This window comes from Hetaerina americana, unplaced genomic scaffold, assembly GCF_022747635.1.
Source record: "Hetaerina americana unplaced genomic scaffold, ioHetAmer1.1.p SCAF_5, whole genome shotgun sequence".
NCBI classification, from domain to species: domain Eukaryota; kingdom Metazoa; phylum Arthropoda; class Insecta; order Odonata; family Calopterygidae; genus Hetaerina; species Hetaerina americana.
The window spans coordinates 25,888,803-25,908,045 of NW_027287095.1; the positions used below are offsets into that span (position 1 = coordinate 25,888,803).

General features: G+C 36.4%; 1 protein-coding gene across 2 annotated transcripts; it reads right to left on the bottom strand.

Moving 5' to 3' along the window:
* Window positions 1–6: 6 nt before the first annotated feature.
* On the bottom strand, window positions 7–17,919 carry LOC139693968 (ring canal kelch homolog). 2 transcript variants are annotated; one of them, XM_071592335.1, is made up of 13 exons: window positions 17,746–17,919; window positions 17,483–17,632; window positions 17,148–17,373; window positions 16,793–16,968; window positions 16,589–16,685; window positions 16,350–16,503; window positions 15,808–15,923; window positions 15,619–15,731; window positions 12,182–12,359; window positions 11,614–11,754; window positions 5,964–6,078; window positions 3,931–4,071; window positions 7–2,888 (listed from the first exon to the last, which is right to left on the bottom strand). In XM_071592335.1, exons 2-13 carry the CDS (start codon window positions 17,620–17,622, stop codon window positions 2,716–2,718), a joined length of 1,770 nt encoding a protein of 589 aa, XP_071448436.1. In that variant the 5' UTR covers window positions 17,623–17,632; window positions 17,746–17,919; the 3' UTR covers window positions 7–2,715. The 2 variants fall into 2 exon arrangements, with proteins under 2 accessions (XP_071448436.1, XP_071448437.1); XM_071592336.1 differs by lacking the exon at window positions 17,746–17,919 and having other exon boundaries at window positions 17,487–17,593.
* Between the last annotated feature and the right edge of the window lie 1,324 nt (window positions 17,920–19,243).

Consider the following 19,243-nt stretch of genomic DNA (forward strand, 5'->3'; position numbering starts at 1 on the left):
ACCTCGTCCAGCGGCTACTCGCGTCGTCAGCACTTCATGCGGCACGAACGGGTACTACTTTCCGGATGACCCTCTTAGATAAAACAGAACCTAGATGGTACTATGCTAAGGTTAGAAAATCATTAAGACTTCAAAGGTTATGTCACTCCTAGCTGAAAAATATAAAGAACTAATCTCTAAACAGTTAACTCGCCCAAAAAATAGAAGGTAAAAGAGAACCCAGTAGTTTGGAAAAGTCATTAAATTGCTTCTTCCAAAGCATCTTCACCATTGTCTCCGGTATTCAACAAAATCGTTTCCCCCCAACAAACAAATGGTGCATAAATTGTGAATAAGTAGCAGAATGGAGTGATCAGAATAATCATCAAGGCCAGTAGAAACAGAATAGAATACTTTGCTAAGGTAAACAATACGTAACCAACAGAAAACAAGTTTTTAAGAATTTTAAACTTTATTTATCAAGTCAATATAAAGTCCAAATCAAATCTTTAAGTACTTAGGAATAATATTTGTTCCAAAAAAATATTAATTAAAATGACACTAGGATGAAAAGTGGCCAAATTTTCAAATACCAACATATTAACACTATATATTAAGTACCAAAAATACACCAGTTTTTAAAATACACAACAATATGATTTTTAAAAGAGAAAAGCTTTCCTCACAAAATCTGAAGAATGACATCATCTATGCCTTTCTATGTTTAACATTGAGAACATTATATCACATCATCTATGAGATCTAACAATAGCTCCATATATGAATCTTCCATTGACTGGAAAATGATTGAATAAACACAATAAAGCATGGTGTCTGCCATTATTTCTGGAAAAAATTCCTGATTTTCCTGGTGTAATTTTCTACATTTCCCCCACTTCTGTGCCTATGTGTGATGGGGATGAGTAATGTTGTTCACAAATTATCAGCATATAAATTGCTCAAGGGGGATACTGCTGGCATTAGCTATACAATTTGAACACATGTAAACAAGATTTTAAAAATAAAGCAGTTTTGGTAGACTTTATAACAACAGGAATGTCCGTGAATGAGTTTTCTTTTCCTTTTCAGGAATTAAAATTTGATGAGTAACTGTTAATTGATTGGACTGTATTCATTAAATAATATTTTAGGACTAGTTCTGAATTTCATGAAATTCCCAATGAAAGGGTGGTTTGAAAACTCAATACAAATATTAAAACTACCTAATTTTTCAGGATAAACCACTTCTTTTTTCAACATAGTCTCCTTTGAAGCTCAAACGTTTCATCCCATTCATCTTCAGTTTGTTGATCACTTCCAAATAATGCAACTGTTCCAACTGGGCAAAATGGGAAACTAATTGGAATCCAAAATCCATCAATTTTGCAGCTACAACTGCAGAGGAAGGTGAAGGAGAAATGCTAGCTCATTGTCATGATGGGAAAGGACGTTTTATAGGCCAATTGTAAACATTATTCTGGCAGTTTGGTTTTCAAATGGTTTAACAATGGTATGTGCCTCTCATAATTTAACCCTTTTCCAAATACATGTAGTCAATGAAGATCATACCTTGCAAACCCCAAAAAACAGTTAACATGACCTTCACAGCTGAAGGAACAATTTCTCAATTCTTCAGTGCACTTTCCACTTGAAACCCACTGTTTGGATTGTTCCTTGGTTCCAGGCATGTAGGGGTGTATCCCTGTTTTGTCCAAAGTGATGAAATTATGTCCTTAAATGGCTTCAGAACTGACTTAGGTGGGGCATATAAAATCATGTCTTTTGGTCCAGTGGATTTTGCTGAAACAGCTACAAACTAACCTTGGAGCATTTCAAATGTTTTGTTTTTGGTAAACTATGAGGAACTAAAGCACCCATCTTGCAGATAACTTTCTCATTTCCAAATTTTGATGCAAAATATTATGTAATCATTCACTTAAGAAGCCAAAAGCACTGGCAATCTCATACACCTTTACTCTTCTATCATCTATCACCATATCATGGATTTCATCAATAATTTATGCAGTTGTGACCTCAACAAGGCATCCAGAACATTCATTGTCCCTTGCATTGACTACAAAACTTGGAACTACTTATAAACAATTCTAACCAAAGGTGCAGATTTACCACAATGCTTATCAAATTTCTTTTCAGTCTCCTGAGGTGATCTGCCTTTCATAAAATAATATTTAACCTACATAAAAGATACTCTCCTGTCCATTTCTCGAAAATCATTCGGCTAGCTCAACTCAAATGAAAGGGTATGAAGAGACCCACCAGGCTGAAACTTGGGGTATGGACTATCAAGAAATGCTACTAACCATAAATAACTTTTAATATGCACTGGCAGTGCCACTCTCCAACTTAACACAGACTTTTCAAACTACCCTGATATTTTTGGCTAATCAATAAGGTTCACAATTTTTAGGTGTGGCAGACACCGGGCACAAGAGGGAACATAGGTTAACACATAATTCACAGTAGGTAAAATTAATATTATGGGAATATATTTGCAATGACCTGATAAGAATTTGAATTCTATCATGTCTATCACATATATACCATACATGCCAATCATTTTTGCAATCCATCAACATCAGCTGGGTTCAAATATGACCAACCATCGAGCTTCTCATTCGTGACAGGGAAAAGACAAGAATTCATTTGCAAATATACCCCATACTCTTTTGTCACAACATCAATTGAATAATAACAACGGTGTCCAACAACAGCACATCATTTAGGTTTGTCTATTATTGCAACACCAGCATAGCTGCGACCAATACTCATCTGTGTTGGAAGCATGGTCCACGTATTAGTCTTTGGATTATAACACTCAACAGAACCTAAGCTTGTCGAGCCATTGTCCCCACCAACCACGTACAGTATACTGTTAAGTGAAACAACACCTGTAAAAATATGAAAGGCATTTCAATATAATAAAATCAGCAAGGTTTTTGGATGATCAACCTTTAGTTGGCCAGTCAGCCAAGGGACAAGCATTCCTGAGTACATTAGAATATCAGTGCAATAGGTATAAGATGAGAATTAGTGTAAACAAAACAAAGGTTATGAGGTGTTTGAGGAAGAGAGAGTCTATGTTACATGTTATAATAGAAGGCCAAAAACTAGAGCAGGAGGAGTAGCTTACCTATCACAGCAGTGTTTTGGACCAAGATAGTCACAGTAGCACAGATACAATAAGAATAATTACATTAGGCAAAGAAATTTTCATATAGAGGGAATGACAGGTATATTGAGTAATGACGTTGAGAAAAGATTCGTTAAAACTTTTACATGGAGTGCATAGCTAGCTTCAAAACAGGTATAGATTGGAGACTTTTGAAATGTTGGTGTGGGCAAGAATGGATAAGGCGACAAGGACAGAAAGAATAACGCATGAGGTCATGGTGGTGGATGAGAGGGGATTGTTGGCAGAAATCCAAAAGTGGTAGTAAAGGTGGATGTAGAGCACTTATCTGGTAGCATCTTATATGGTAGATTGTGCACAATGATAAAATTTAAAAACTAGGATAATTCAATAATATAACTGTATTATCAGTAAAAAATCATAAACACAGTAATCAACCCGAAGGTCGGTTTGGTAGGTGATGGTAGATTTGGTAGGTTTCGGGTATCAGGAAGACCTGATACCCAAAAAATCACAAAGCTTGGGTGGAGCTGCAGGTGCCCAGAGAGGCTTGCCCGGGAATCTAACCCAGGCCCTCTGGGTCAGTAGTCCAACACTCAATCCCTGGACTACCTCGACTCACTATCTGTATGAATTGAATTTGAACTATCTTGAAATGAAAATTCACTACATTAATACAACTCTTTCACCACTAGGAACCATAGAAATGTATATAAATGAAGGCAACATAAAATGGTGCAATTATTGACATGCAATACAATTAAATTCCCCATGCTTTACAATGGAGAAAAGTCACTTACCAGCATTTCTTCTACATACTGCCATATCTGCTACAGGTGTCCACACATTGGCCTTTGGGTCATAAGCCTCAACACTCTTCCTGACATCAGGGCCATCATGACCACCAACAGCATATAATATTCCATCCAAAATACCAATGCCTGCAAATAAAGTAAACCTAGATTCCAATAAATTCATACTTAAGATTGGCTCGAACCTGATACACAAAGTTAACACACATAAATGTTTTCCAAAATGCCAAATTGCCAACATGCCTCATTGATCATTCACAACACAGTATGGCATTTGCTCCAAGAATCATAAAAAACCTACCAAACATGTAAACGTGATTTATTTTTTTTTATTTATATAAAATAGAGTAATTACAGATGGGAGGGTAAATCAGAGAATTATTAAACAGAACAAGTTACTTTCTTTCTTTTATTTTCAAATATCCTGAGATTTTAGAGACTTACAAAATCTAAAACTAAACTGGAATATAGATTATGCTCATAATACAAGCATAATCTGTTCCGCAATCTTTCTTGTAAAGCCAAACACTCATTTATTTAAGCAAATTTTTCATATAAATTAATCTAAACTAAAATAATGCATTCCATGATGAAAAAATATTAACGAAAAGGTTTATTCAACGAAAATTATGTATACATTGTTTAGGATCCAAGGATCATATTCACCTTTTCTTCTATTTCGGAATGAAGCAACTAGGCATGCAAACTCAATTTGTCAAAGCAAAAAAGAATCAAAATAAATTGTTAATTATTTATTAGGTACGTAATTTCTTTTTACTAGAAAGCTGTCAAGAGACTTTTTTTTGCCAACACTTCAAAATTTGGTAAAAATGGAACTCAGAATGATCATTAAATAAATTTAAGACCTACATCACCACTGCCTTATTTGGGTAATGGAGTTTCTCAATGGTAAACATACAGGGGTTTGATTTTCAAATTGCCAATCCCATTTGTGCAAAACAAGAGCGTGAGACGGCCTATCCATTGCCTTATGTTCAGGTAATGCATTCTCTTTTCCTGTACGTGCACAAATATATGTAGGCTTACTTCAGCCTCATCTTCACAAAGAGAACCATCTCGTCAAAAAAACCTGTTGAAACAGGTAACCCTCAGAATCTATGAGCTTTTTGAAGTCAATGATGAAATTCTTTACTGCCTTGGACTCAGAGTTTACTGCTTCACCATGCCTCAGAACTTCTGATGGCTTTTCATTAACTTCTCGAACCATGAACTTAAATACTTGTACAGCCTTTGATCATCCTAACATCTTATTAACAAGGTCAGCAAAAATCACTTTTTCTTTCTCACAAATTATATTCTAGTCAATGGTTTTGCATTGTAATTGCTTTTCATTAATGCATATGAGAAGCAACCTTTGTACATCATAGAGAATGCGTAACCATTGCTTAAATACTTGTCACCTTATTTTAAGTATCTATCTCTTGACTGCGTTCTTGAAGAAAAGGACAATCGTTGATGTCGACCGTTGTAAGTAAAGTAAAAGTAAAATCATTGAAAATGGAAACAAGGTATGAGACCTTGTTTCCAATTCCCAATGATTTTACTTTTCATTCCTACTGCTATTATTTATTTTTATTCTTATGGCTTTCTTCTAATAGATTTTTTTTCAGCTTCAATTTTAAAACTATGCACAGAATATTATTAAACATTGCACAATTCATTGCACAATTTGCATTGCGAATCATTTCAGGACTAATACTTTTGCTCATGATGCAAATTACTCGCTGTCCAAGGTGCTCATTAAGTGGGGTTACACTGTATTATGACAACATCATAATGTTGAATATTTATACTTTAATCAATAAAAAAAGTCATCTACAAGTTGGTGATGTGAGTAAGTTTAAAGCACAGCACGAGTTGATCACCGGCAGAGGCATCACTCAGGAATCGCCACTAAGAAGCCCAACACTCTAAATATCAAATTACCATACCCATTACCAACTCCATTACTACAGGCAAACATTATAATCAAGGAAATTTAAATGAAAAAGTTCACCAACCAGCACCACTACGACAGGTTGACATGTCTGCAACACGGGTCCAAATCTGCTTCTCAGGATTATACCGTATAACTGAACTAAGACACTGGCGTGAAGCTCCATCATAACCTCCAACCTAGAAAAACAATCACTCATGAGAATTTCAATATTTAAAGGTAGATATAAATTAAGTAAAAGGAACCAGTCTAATCTGATTTGAGGTATATAGTTCATTTTTTTACAAAGATGAAGTTTTTGCTTATATGTCATGACTCCCAAAAAAACTATATCCCAGTACAATGAAATGCTAAGATTTTCCTTCAGAAATGATTTTTTTTACAGAAACATTTAGAAATTCTTAACAACAAAACTTGGGACACCTAAAGAGGTATGCATGACCAGATCCAGGGATCTGGATGGTGAGATGACTAAATATACTGGCTTTCCAACAAGGGGGCATAGATGAGGGTAGAAAAAGAAACTTTGCCTAGGTTTGCCTAAGGGGGCCTAGGTTCAAAACCTGTAGGCAAAGTATTTTTCTCAGTGGTATCCTGATCCCTAAATGAGGTACTTCATAAATAGCACATAAAGTGAGTATAATATCTGTTGGATGAGACATTAAGTGGACCCTATAGTGCCTGTCATTTAGAATAGTATAGGGCCTGTCATCTGACTATCAGGACCCGGTAGTTTTCACAGTACATTTGCTAAGACAGTTATCTTTATTTAAATTCTTCCTTTTAATCAGGATATGAAACAGGACTAAAATAGTATCAGTAAATGGATACAAGGTAATAATCTAGTTATCATTGAAAAACAATCCAAAGAAATGTTTGTGAAACACAAAACCTCTGATATCATAGCTTTTAAATTACAGATCCATTCACATAACTGCCTATACTGCCCCACCCATAACTGTAATTGATCCATGCTGGAACAAGTAAAAAAATATAATTACCTGGGGTATTCATTGATCAAAATATTACCTTTGGTGAACATATTGCAAAAATAAATAATAAATTAAATTACATCCTTTTCAAGTTACCTACATTAATGGTGTTTTCAGTTTGAATGTGATCAAGGTAGTGTATTTTGCACTGATTTAGAGTACTTTAAGACATGGATAACAGTGAGAGGATCCAGTGGTCCTATAAAAATGAATATATTCAAAAATAAATAGAGAAAAATCCTTTTTTTCCTTTCAAATCGTTTCAAAAAGAATTTCAGACGCTAAATCAAAGAATGTAAATATTCTAGATAGAAGAATATCTGTCAACAATTGGGAATTCTACCAATTAACAAGCTCTATAGATGGCATTATAATAGGAAACTATTTTAATAACAAACATAAAATACTTGACACACAAGGAAGTTTACAACAAAAAACATTATACAAATTAAGGTAAAAGAATTTTTGATTGGAGGTGACTGTGCCCCTAATCTTTAATGAAAAACTTTAGGATTTAAGGCAATTAGAGGCAATAAATGAAGTGAAAAGGAAAATAAAAGACTAGTGGTTACGAGAGAGGGACAAGGGATTTAGAACAAAACATGACACAACATAGCAGTAGAACTTGCAACATTCGGTGATATATTTTTTTATGTGGCACCTGCTGTCAAGCCAGAACTGACAGGCTTAGCAGGACCATAAGGAGTTCATTCAATTTGAACTTCTCTCAATTTATACTACTATATTACAAAATAAATAAAGGTGTCTCTTATTTGTAGAGTTGGCCCAAGAAAAATAAAGCTGTAAATCTTATCTACTCATATATCATGAGAGGACTGCCCTATATTCTTTTGGTCCAACCCATTAACTTTATGAATCCAAAAGTAAATGCTCTCATTGAATCTCAAATTTTCACAACTAGACAGTATATACATGTATGTAATTAAGAATGGATTATATGCCATGTAAAAACTATTCAATTGGCTAATTATTCATTTATGAATCACTTAGAGTCAATTAGAAAAACTTCTGCTTTGAAGAGTTCTAATGTTGACCCTAACCTTGGTCAAATATGACACAAAAAATGAAAGAAATGCTGTATAAAATAAGCTCTGAAAATATTTAGTAGACCTCATGGTTACGATCATGACCAATTTCCCTGATCACCATTTTGACAAGAGTGATCTAGTAAATTGGTTGACATGAAGTCTCCAAAGAAATGTCAGAGCTTATTTTACACTAGCATTTCTCAACCTTAATGTAACATATTTGGTCAAGGTCACCATTGTCACAATGGTGATCATGGAAATTGTGATATGTGAACATTGACCAAGCAAAATAAGGGCTGAATATTTAAGAATAACTTAATTATCAATTAAATTAAAATTATTTTTTATCATCTTATTGCGAAACATTTGAATTTGTTAACAGAAAAATTGCAGCACAACAGAAAGATTCACAATAACAAATATTGTAAAATAGAATTTGGATCCAATTACAACAGCAGATACAGGAAAAAAATAAAATTTATTATAATTTAGGATCTCAGCCATCCATATACGAGGTCTGTTTGAATTTTTGCAGGTTACATATATTTGACTTTTTTGGGGCATTTTGTTGGTACTCATGTCTCTCACTTATGCCGAAAAGCCAGTCATTTGGAATGTTCAGTAAATTGTTGACAGCTGTTTTGCTTGGACATGTTTTGGCTTGTCTTCGATTTTTGCCTGTTCCAACAAATTGGATCAAAGAATCTGTATCGAACTTTGTGTGAAAAACGAAATTAAGTGTGCGGGCGCATTCCGAATGTTGACTGTGGCATATGGAGAAGCTACCAAGGACAGAAGCAACATTTATCGGTGGAACAAAATATTCTCAGAGAAGATGTGAATGACGAAGAGCGTGCCAGATGCCCGGGCAAGTCAACAACAGACAAAAACATTCATGTAGTAAAGAAAATAGTATTGGCCAATCCTCGAATCACCGTTAGAGAAGTTGCTGAGGACCTAAACATATCGATTGGCTCGTGCCATTCGATTTTTACCGATGATTTGCGCATGACACGGTTTTCCGCAAAATTTGCACCAAAATTGCTCAATTTTGACCAAAAACAGCAACACATTAACATTGCTAATAAGTTGTTCGACTTTCTCTGCGATGATTTGCTCCAGCGGGTCATAACTGGTGACGAATCATGGGTTTATGGTTATGACATGGAAACTAAAGCTCAATCATCCCAATTGAAGCTGCGGCACGAGCAAAGATTGAGCCAAAGTTCGATCAAATGTGAAAGTTTTGCTACAGCTTTCTACGATTGCAGGGACGTGGCAGATCATGAGTTCTTGCCACAGGGTAGAACGGTAAATAAGAAAAATTACCTGCAAGTTATGCAATATTTTGGCGAAGCAATCCACCACAAATGCCTGGATTTGTGGAAGAACAAAATTGGCCTTTTCACCATGACAATTTCCTTGCTCACACATCGCTACTCGTGTGCAAATTTTTGGCCAAAAACAACACACTAATGATGCCGCAGCCACCGCATTCCCCAGATCTGGCCTCCACTGGCTTTTTCTTGATCTTGAAACTAAAGAGGCCCATGCAAAGGAGGCGCTACGCTACGATTGATGAGATAAAGAGACTGCATCGAAGGAGCAGCTGAACAAGATCACAAAAAATTATTTTTTGAAGTGCTCCAAGGATTGGAAAAAACATTGGCACAAGTACATAATATCTAATGGGGATTACTATGAAGGGGACAAAATAGATATTCATGATTAAATAAATAATTTTTGAAAAAACAAAAATGCGATACTTTTTGAACAGACCTCGTACTTTATGCTGGATTAGGGCTAGAGTAGGTTAGCTCTTTGAAGTAATGCACATACATGGGCAGTCTGATAAGCCTACCTTACCAATAAGAGTGTAAGGTGAAAAAGTTCTCGGCCTGACACAGAGATGGCGTTCTAATTAGCTAAAATTTGATTCCTACCTGGGTGCAAGTGTCATTTGTTCATAAGACAAGTTTCAACTTGTTCTCAAGTTCACACATTTTGTCGCAGTAGATGTTTTTTGTTGAAATGGAAAAACTTGAATTTAGTGTATTCATAAAATTCTTTCGTTTTGGATGGATTACCCCTAGTGAAATTCATCCTAAGTTGTCAAACATAAAGGGGACCCTGCTCCTTTAATATCAACCATTAAAAAGTGGGCAGCTGAATTTAAATTTGGTTGAACATCCCTCAAAGATGATGGTGAAAGGTGCATAATATCATGTTAAATGATAGGTGAGTGAAGGTGAGTAAGATAGCTATGGCAGTGGGGATATCAGAAGAAAGGGAGCAAAACATCTTGCTCAAAGAATTAGGGATGTGAAAGCTCTGCACAAGGTGGGTGCTGCATTTGCTGAATGCCGATCAAAAGCAAATGCGCAAATGATTTTTGCGGCAATACTTTCACCAATTCAAGAGGGAATCGACCTATTTTGTGCGGCAATTTGTCACTTTGGATGAGACATGGGTTCAGCACTACATGTCAGAAACCAAACAGCAGTCGAGGCAAAGGATGGAAGTCGGTGGTTCAGTAACAAAGAAAGCAAAGTAGATAGCATCTGCCAGAAAGGTCTTGGCCAGTGTATTTTGGGATGCAAAAGGGATGCTATTAATTGATAACCATGAAAAGGTAAAACAGTTACAGGCGAATATTACTCCAAACTTCTTGAACAACTGGATGCCAAAATTTGTGAGATGAGGCCTGGCTTGAAGAAGAAAAAAATCTTATTTCACCAGGGCAACGCACCTGCTCACAATGGTGCGTTGGCGGTGGGAAAACTACGGGATTTGGGGTACAATTTGCTTCTCCATCCCCCCTTTTCTCCTGATTTATCACCCTCAGACTTCCATCTGTTCCCAAACTTGAAGAAATCCGTTTCTGGGAAGCGCTTCGCATCCAATGAAGAACTTGAGCGGGCTGTAGAAGGATATTTTCACAGCCTTCCGGACTCTCACTTCTGGGAATGAAAACTGATGTTTGGAGGAACTCTGGACCAAGTATGTTGAAGCCAAGGGTGATTATGTAGAAAAATAAAATCTTTTTTAACTGGCAATTGCAGTCTTTCATCATCAAGGCAAGAACTTTTCCCCTTACCCTAGTATACAAGATATTATTTCTCAAATTCATTTTTCAACAATGTCTCCTTGTAAGTCGAAACAGTTTTTCCAGCAATTCTCTAAACTTTTTCAATCATTCGAAAGAATTGAATGAATGAAAAACTCCACTACCCGTAAAGTTCACCTTTCTAAACAAAGTACAAATGAGATTAGCTGGCTAAAACCACAAGTCAAGGATGGGGTAAAAGGTAAAAAGGAAAGGGATAAGAAAGGTGAATACGAATACGCATATTTCCGCCACAAAGTAGCCCTCTTCAGTGTAATGAAGGTGAATCATCACAACAACAACAGTCGAAGTGAGAAAGGGTAAGGGCAATCCGAAGTATATATTGTGTAAAATGTAGAGGGAGGGGGTGTTGGGGTGGGTCAAAGGGACGGGGGGCCAGTAGACTAAGTTGATAGTTGAGGAGTTTGAAAAGATAGGTTATGTAATGAAGGGGAGGGGGAATTGCACGGTCAAGAAAATGACCCTTGCAAAGAGGGGCGAGGGGAGAAGTGAAGGGGAAGCTTAGCAAAAACGTTGGGCGTTAGTGGTGTGATTACAAACACTCACAGCATAGAGAAGACCATCGAGGACACCAACACCAACACTGCTCCTCCTGGTTGGCATGGGAGGAATCATGGTCCACTCTTTAGTTTGAGAGTCATACATTTCAGCAGAACTCAAGCCTGATGTTCCATCAAAGCCTCCAACCTGTAACAAGTGACAAATTTTGTTTTCCCACACCTTCTCATACTCAACCAAAGATTTAACACACAGAGTTGTCTTATTTCTTTTTCTTCATTCAAAAGATAAATATACCAAAGGTATACAAAGTAATTTAAATCCACAATGGCTAAAACACTCTAAAATAAATCATTTTTGGTCAGAAGAGGACCAGTTTAGAGAGAGAGATAGCTATTTATATTAAGTTACACAATCTACTTTTCAGAGCGAATTAACTTCAAAAATATTGTTTTTGGATCTATGTTCAAGGTAAAATATATTTCTATCAGTTTTCATAAGCGGTCTATAAAAAGAATTTATGAATTTAAACAAAATAAAGTCTGAGCATTCATGCCACACCAAATGAAATTGGATACCAGGATACCATAAAATAATGAACAAGAAATCAACTTACAGCATATATACAGCCACCTAACTCAGCCACGCCAACAGTTGAACGCCGTGCTATCATGCTCTGGGATGCCACCCATCTGTCAGCAGCTGCATCATACCTATCCACAGAGCGCACCCTTAGAGCACCATTGAATCCACCTACAGCATACACCTGTCCATCAAGTACTGATACACCTGTTCTAATGACCAAATGATGTTCGGTTAATCTAGGAGAACTGGTTTTACACAAAAGCACACCTTCATGAGCAATGTATAATACACTCCCTTCAAGTCAAATCAAACCACAAATTAGCTGTCACTGAACAGGACTTCATAAATCACTTATTAAAGAACATATTCTATTCACAAGGTGATACCCTTCAAGCATTAAAATATTTTAAGTTTGAAAAAGTCTGCTATTCGGTGATATTGCTATTGATATAGAAGCTATAATTAGGGGTAATTTATAAAATAAAAATATTCCATGAAAAGTATAATTAGCTGCTTATGTTAGAAACACATGCTCTGATAAGGTTCTTTACCTTGTTACATTCTTAATGACTTTGGTAACATGGCCAAAATTTTTAAGCAAAACAGCACACAAAGAACTTCAAAGAAATCCTGATGGCCTATATCTCAAAAAATATATTCCAGATTTATATAACATATTCTTCACTCAATCAAATTGGCAGCAAATCCTGTATTACTTAAACAGGCATGTTTTAAAAGATTCCTAAGATAAAATTTTAAACGAGTAAAACAAATTTGGGCATGATGGAATTCCATTGTAAACTAAAAGGAAAAATGAAGAATTTGTAGTACATGGAGTATTGACCCAGGATTAGGCAGCAAGTTGGCCAGGTCCTGCACTGACCTCACAACTAAAAAGTACATCATTCTTAACCAAGATTATCAATTTGCCTATACATTCTAGAATGTTTAAAAAAAATGCCACCACCTGAATTTTGAAAAAATGACTTCTTTCAAACTATTTCCTGAGAGAATCTAAAACAAGGAATCGTGGGAAAATGGACAACATCAAAGAAATTCCATTAAAATTACAAAGAGACCAAGGAAAAATTGAGAGAGATGGAGAGAAAACACACAGGAACTACATATATAGTACAGATATTATGCCAGCAAGCTTAAGCGTAGAAAGAGATAATGATGCAAATGGGGTAACTTCCGTTCATACTTGATTGTGTGATAGAAAGTGCATTTCGTGGACAGAAATCAAACAATGTCATGAGAATAGGTAGCATCCCCATAGAGCTACTTAAGGGTTTACAGGAAATGTGAAGGGGAGAGTTTTTACGGGCTAATTCCAATCATTTATGAGGGAGAAACTTGGCTGGAAGACTTCACCAGATCCATAATAATCGCTATACAGAAAAAGAGAAAGGCAGGTGTATGTACATGAGGAAAGATAGTAAATTTAATTTTGCACACTGCTATGGTGGTACTTGAGATCATCAATACAGGAATAGGAAGATGGTAAATTTTGGATGATCAATTAGGATTCAGGAAGGATAGAGGTACGTTTGATGTGAGAGCAGTAATGAGGTCACTTAGAAATATAGTATACCACAGGAGGTTCCTGTTTGCTTGAGTGTAATAGAGGGATAGGAGACTGTATCTGCAACCTGTACATATCCCTGACTTTTCAGGTATGGCGGGTGGGCAGAGATAGGGACTGGGGAATGTTAGGTAGCAGTGAAGCCCATTATCACACTTGCTTTTCAACGTATATGTGGAGGAAATAGTGAAAGAAGCATGGGAAGAGTCTGAGACAGGAATAAAGTCAGTGAGAAATTTATAAAATACATTAGATATGTGACTAATCAAGTTTTAGTCACCCAACATGCCAAAAGATTACAATTACTGCTGTGTATTAGGAAATCAGTGCAATACAATGGGATGAGAGTCAATGAAAACAAATAAGGGTTATTAGATTTTGGAGGAGGAGGAAGGCTACGTTAAATGTTAAAATTGGAGGTATTAACTAGAACCAGTGGAGCAGTTCATCTCTCTTGGAAGTGTTTTGGACCAAGGTGGTCAAAGTAATATGGACATAAGATTCGATGGTTGTTACATTAAATCCAAGGAAGGCAAGAAAAGTGGACTAAGAGAATTTTGATTGGCAATGGAATGTTGATGGCTGTAAGAGAGGGGAGGAAAAACAACTATGTAAGGCCAGTGATACTTTGCACCACACTTCATATGAAGAAGTCGACTGGAGCATCATTGAAACTAAAATTGCTGCATTGAGGCAAGTATTCAGCCAAAATGCAATTCTACAAAAACTAATCACAAAGCGATTTTCCAAGAGTCAAGTTTTATCATTACTTCATTGTCAAGCATCCATCTACATACTGCAATAACGCATGCATGTACCATGCAATAAAAGTTTTAATGCTTAACATTATCTTATTATTGGTAATTTGGTATTTTTCCTATGCTGATAAAAAAATATGGATCCACTGCTGCAGTTATGTTCAAACATAAATGAGTTAAAAGCCTGCATTAAGTATTTCTGAGAGGTTAAGATACAATATTAATCTCCTGACACTGATAATTACTTGTTTGGTTTCAACTAGTTGAAAATTTATTTTGAGTGACATCTGGTCGTATTGAATATCTAACTTATTAAAAAATGAATGAAGTTATTAAAACATTAATTGGTCAAACAAGAGCCTGTACACTTAAAACAAAACCTCATAGAGCAAATGTACTACAAACAAAAGAGTGGGCTTATGGTCTAATGCCCAAGAAATTTGCACAGCTTGAAGCTGGATGTTTGCCTTGGCATCTCCCAAAATTTAAACAAAGTTTGGTCAGTAGCTCAGCGCTCTACCCACTGGACCAACATGCCTCAAAATAGTGGGCATTAAAAGTGAACATTTGCAATAATGGGGACTATCCAATTAACAGGTGCTCTGGGCTTGTTTCCATTTACTTTCTAGATTTAATGAATTCCCTGAAAATTTCATCAATCTCAAGCTTGCCCCATGGCCTAAAAGAATGGAATTGATAACACCTCACACTAATTACCAATAAGTCAGCCAACTTTCTAAGTGGCATGTTTGAAATGATGCACTTTTCGCTGTCACCTGACAACAAAGGTAATGAGCATGAGGATCTTTATACCTCTTTAACCAGCAAGTGCAGTTTAAGCCATGTGTGTATTATGGACAGTCTTTCAATTTCCTACCACAACACATGTAGTCTGTCTGCCTCTCACCCAAACTAACAATGAATATCAAACGAAAAGAAAAAGATGGTGTATTGTTTTAAAACAATTGGATGTTATGCGAGCATTAAAATACACAATAAAGCAAATGTAATGGAAACTAGTGTGCTTTGTAGTAGGGCCAACATGACTGCTGGTAAAGCTATTCAACACCCAAAAGACAATAGACCGAGCTTAGTGTACAATAAGAGTCCATCTAAATTTCTTACCTGCATCGCCTGGCGGGCATTTCAGCAACCCTGTACCACCTTTCTTCTTTGAAATCATAGCACTCAACGCTTCTAATAGCCTTGGGAGCTTGACCACCAATCACTAGCATTATCTGCAATAATTTTATGCTATTAGCAATTTTGAAAAAAATAAATTAATGCTTACTTCACAAGGACCTGCCACACTACCTTTGGTAATCCACTTAGTTGACGTGGAAGAGTATTCCGAATTTCAAATGGTATCTCTTTGTCACCCTTAGCTCTTAACAACTGGTATGCCAAAGCTTCAATTAAGTAAGTCTTACCTAAAATGTGTAATTATAAACCACATAAAAGAGAGAAAAAATGTCTTGCAACAACATTTGAATTGAGTGAAAAAATTTACTCTACATTATTATATTAAACACTTATTTGCACAGGAAAAAGTTAAACAAGTAAAAATATAGATCTCTGAACACCATAATAAACTTTCAACAACAACGTTTACAAAAATTACACATATTTGACTTTCATGATCACTTCTTCATAACCAAATCTTCACCAGAAACATGCAGAAATGTTCCAAAAAAGAAAAAAAAGAGTTATGGATCATGCAATTCCATGCTTCCAGCAACTCCGTTAGCCTTTTATCAGAGAACACATTCCAATAAATACACAGATTATAGTTCATCCTAATATCTAAATAAATAAATGACATGAAATAATACTAAAAAGTAAAATTAGGAACTTACATCTGAGATCTGCATCAAAGAGAGGATCTCTGCTAACCCTTTGTATAAGATATCTATATGATAGGAGCGGCAAACGAACATGCTCAATTAACTCAGCCAAATGCTGACGACGGCTATCATCATGAAAGACCCAGGACATAACACCTTCGAACACCTGAAATATTTAGCCAAGTATAGTAAAAATTCAAAAATGGCCTAACTAAAGATAAAAATTTTCGGCACGATTTAGAATGAATTACAGTTTCCTCCGATGATATCACAAGCCTGTCACTTGATACAAGTTTCAAAACCTGAGACGCAGGCAATGCCAAGAACTCTTCGCATTCCACCACCTGCCTAAAAAGAAAAGTGGCAAAATACAGTTTAAAGCACGCTCGTGAACACTCATTGCTCAAACGACATGATTTGTAATAAAGTACATTCAAGCCAAAAGATAAACACACTGAAAATGGCGCTCTAGGTAGCTCTCAGATTGAATGAACAGGTCATGGCAGTCGTGAAGATCTGCAAAGGCTCTGATTCCTAAGCAGTTTGTAGGATGGAGTTGTGTTTCAAGGAAATCACAGCATGCATCCCGGACATCTGTCAGCTGAAGGTGGTTCGCAGCAGGCAACAAAATCTATTTAAAAAATGCTTCAATCAGAACAAAATATACTTGTACCTTGCATCATATCATAATGTCAACATGGAAGATAACGAACTTATGCAAATAAGCTTAGTATGGAATTGTGATCCATCGCAGATCCATATCCAATTAGAGGGATTAAAAAGCCGACATTACTTCAATTGTTAACATACCTGAACATTGTCCTCCGTAACAGTGATTTCTGAAGAATAGATGTATTCTACTAATAACTCTAGAGCTTCAGGGTCAAATTCTTTTAACAAGATTCTGTCCCTCTTGCTTTCTTCAAAACTAGTAAACATTGCAAAGAAATATGGACTACATGCAGCTAATACCATTTTGTGAGCAGGAACCTCTTGGTTCCCAGCAACGAGCGTCACATCACATAATAATTTTTGCCTAGAGACAAGAAAATAAAATTAGATGTCAATGGACATGCTCTTGCATTGGCCGACTATAAACAGCCACATTACCGGCATAATTCAGGGATGAACAGTTTTATACTCACTTACGCATTGTCTGCATCACCTCAAAAGCCTTGATCGTATGCCGTCTATTACTGTAAATTGGTTTATCTTTCTTTTCATGATGCGAAGATTGCTTCTGCGAGCTTTCATCCAGAGAATTCTGACTGTCACACCGCAACATGTAGTTTTAACTATAACATCAGGTTGAAATGAGAGATTATCGATATCATTTGTTAGACAACAAAATGCATACACACAAACGAAGACCGTTAGTGAGCTGTGCTTAAGCAAAGGATATGTATACCCGTAACCGTTGCTAATTCAGAAATCCAAGAAAAGCGCCTGGGTTCACGTGGACAGTGTTTTGCAAATATATTTTTAAAGATTAACCAAAACCCGTCAATTTCAATTCCTTCCGACTTCAAGGCCTTAAAGCTCGATAGTGGAAAATTAAGACCTTTGGTCATATACGCCGAATATGTTCGCACTACCACATGTCGGTGTCAGAGCAATAGCCAATGGCTGACAGTTGCGGGGTTTGCGCGCGAAAATAATAGGTTACGAGTGCCATTACATCAGACAAGTTAAGCAAGCAAAAACAGAAATGAAATATTCTCATTGAAAATCGAATAAGAATTGAGTGTAGTTAAAGTTGGATGATCACCCTAAAACCGAAAACGATTCTTAATTACTTAGCTAAGTGAAAACTTAGTAACGAATTTTTAGGAGTACATTAAACAATGGTTCTTGCATTTATATATATATATATATATATATATATATATATATATATATATATATATATATATATATATATATATATATATATATGCCCTTCATCCATTTTTCCTTATTCCATAAGATTTCTCCCAACAATTCCCTCTCCTCGCCCACTATACTAGTTCTACCCCATTTGTTCGGTATCGGTCAATTTCACCTTCTCCGTCCATCTTCACACCCACTTTTAAAAAGCCACCAATTTCACGTCTATCCTCCTTCTTTAGTGAACATATATTTGCGCCGTACATAACTATTCTCCATATCAAAGTTTTGAAGAGCCTTTTCTTAACATCTTTAAACAATGTCCCTGTCATCAAAACCCTCCGCCTAGTGAAAGCCTCTTTGCCTAGCGTAATTCTTCTCCTTTCCTTCCATCTAATTTTACCATTTTGGTCCAAAACACTTCCGAGATATGTTGCAGTTCTGTACTCTAGCAACCTTCTATTTTAATGTTAAGGTTAGCCTTTTTCTGTCTGGATAATCGCATAACTTTTGTTTTATTAATGTTGATTCTAATCCCATTCTTTCAGAAATCGATCTCATCCCATATCATCATATAAATAAACATAGAAAGGAAGGCTAGTTCTACAGATATTAGGTGGAAGATTTTAACTAGCAATGGAATATTATGTATTGTAAGAAACTATCGATAGTGAGGTTGAAATTATCGATGATAGCACAGTCATTCAGCAAAAAAAAACTTTTCAACCATGGGCGAAATGTGTCCAGCACCGGTTGGGTACCGCACATCACCAGAGTTCTGGTCGTGGCCAACGTCGCTCCGGTCACGGCTCGACCCTGGGCGACGAGTGCTTCGCCGCTTCCGGGACGCCTCTTCAGATGGGTCTACGATCGAGGTCATCAGTTGTGGCCGCATCCCTCCCCCCAACCTCGTCCGAAGAGAAAGAGCCAGCTGTGGTCTTCACGAAGAGAGGATAATTTGGCAGCGCTCCACGAGGGCCTTCTTCGAGAGAGCATCAATGGGGGCCGTCATGGGGCAGGAGGTGGCCTCGACGGGAGTC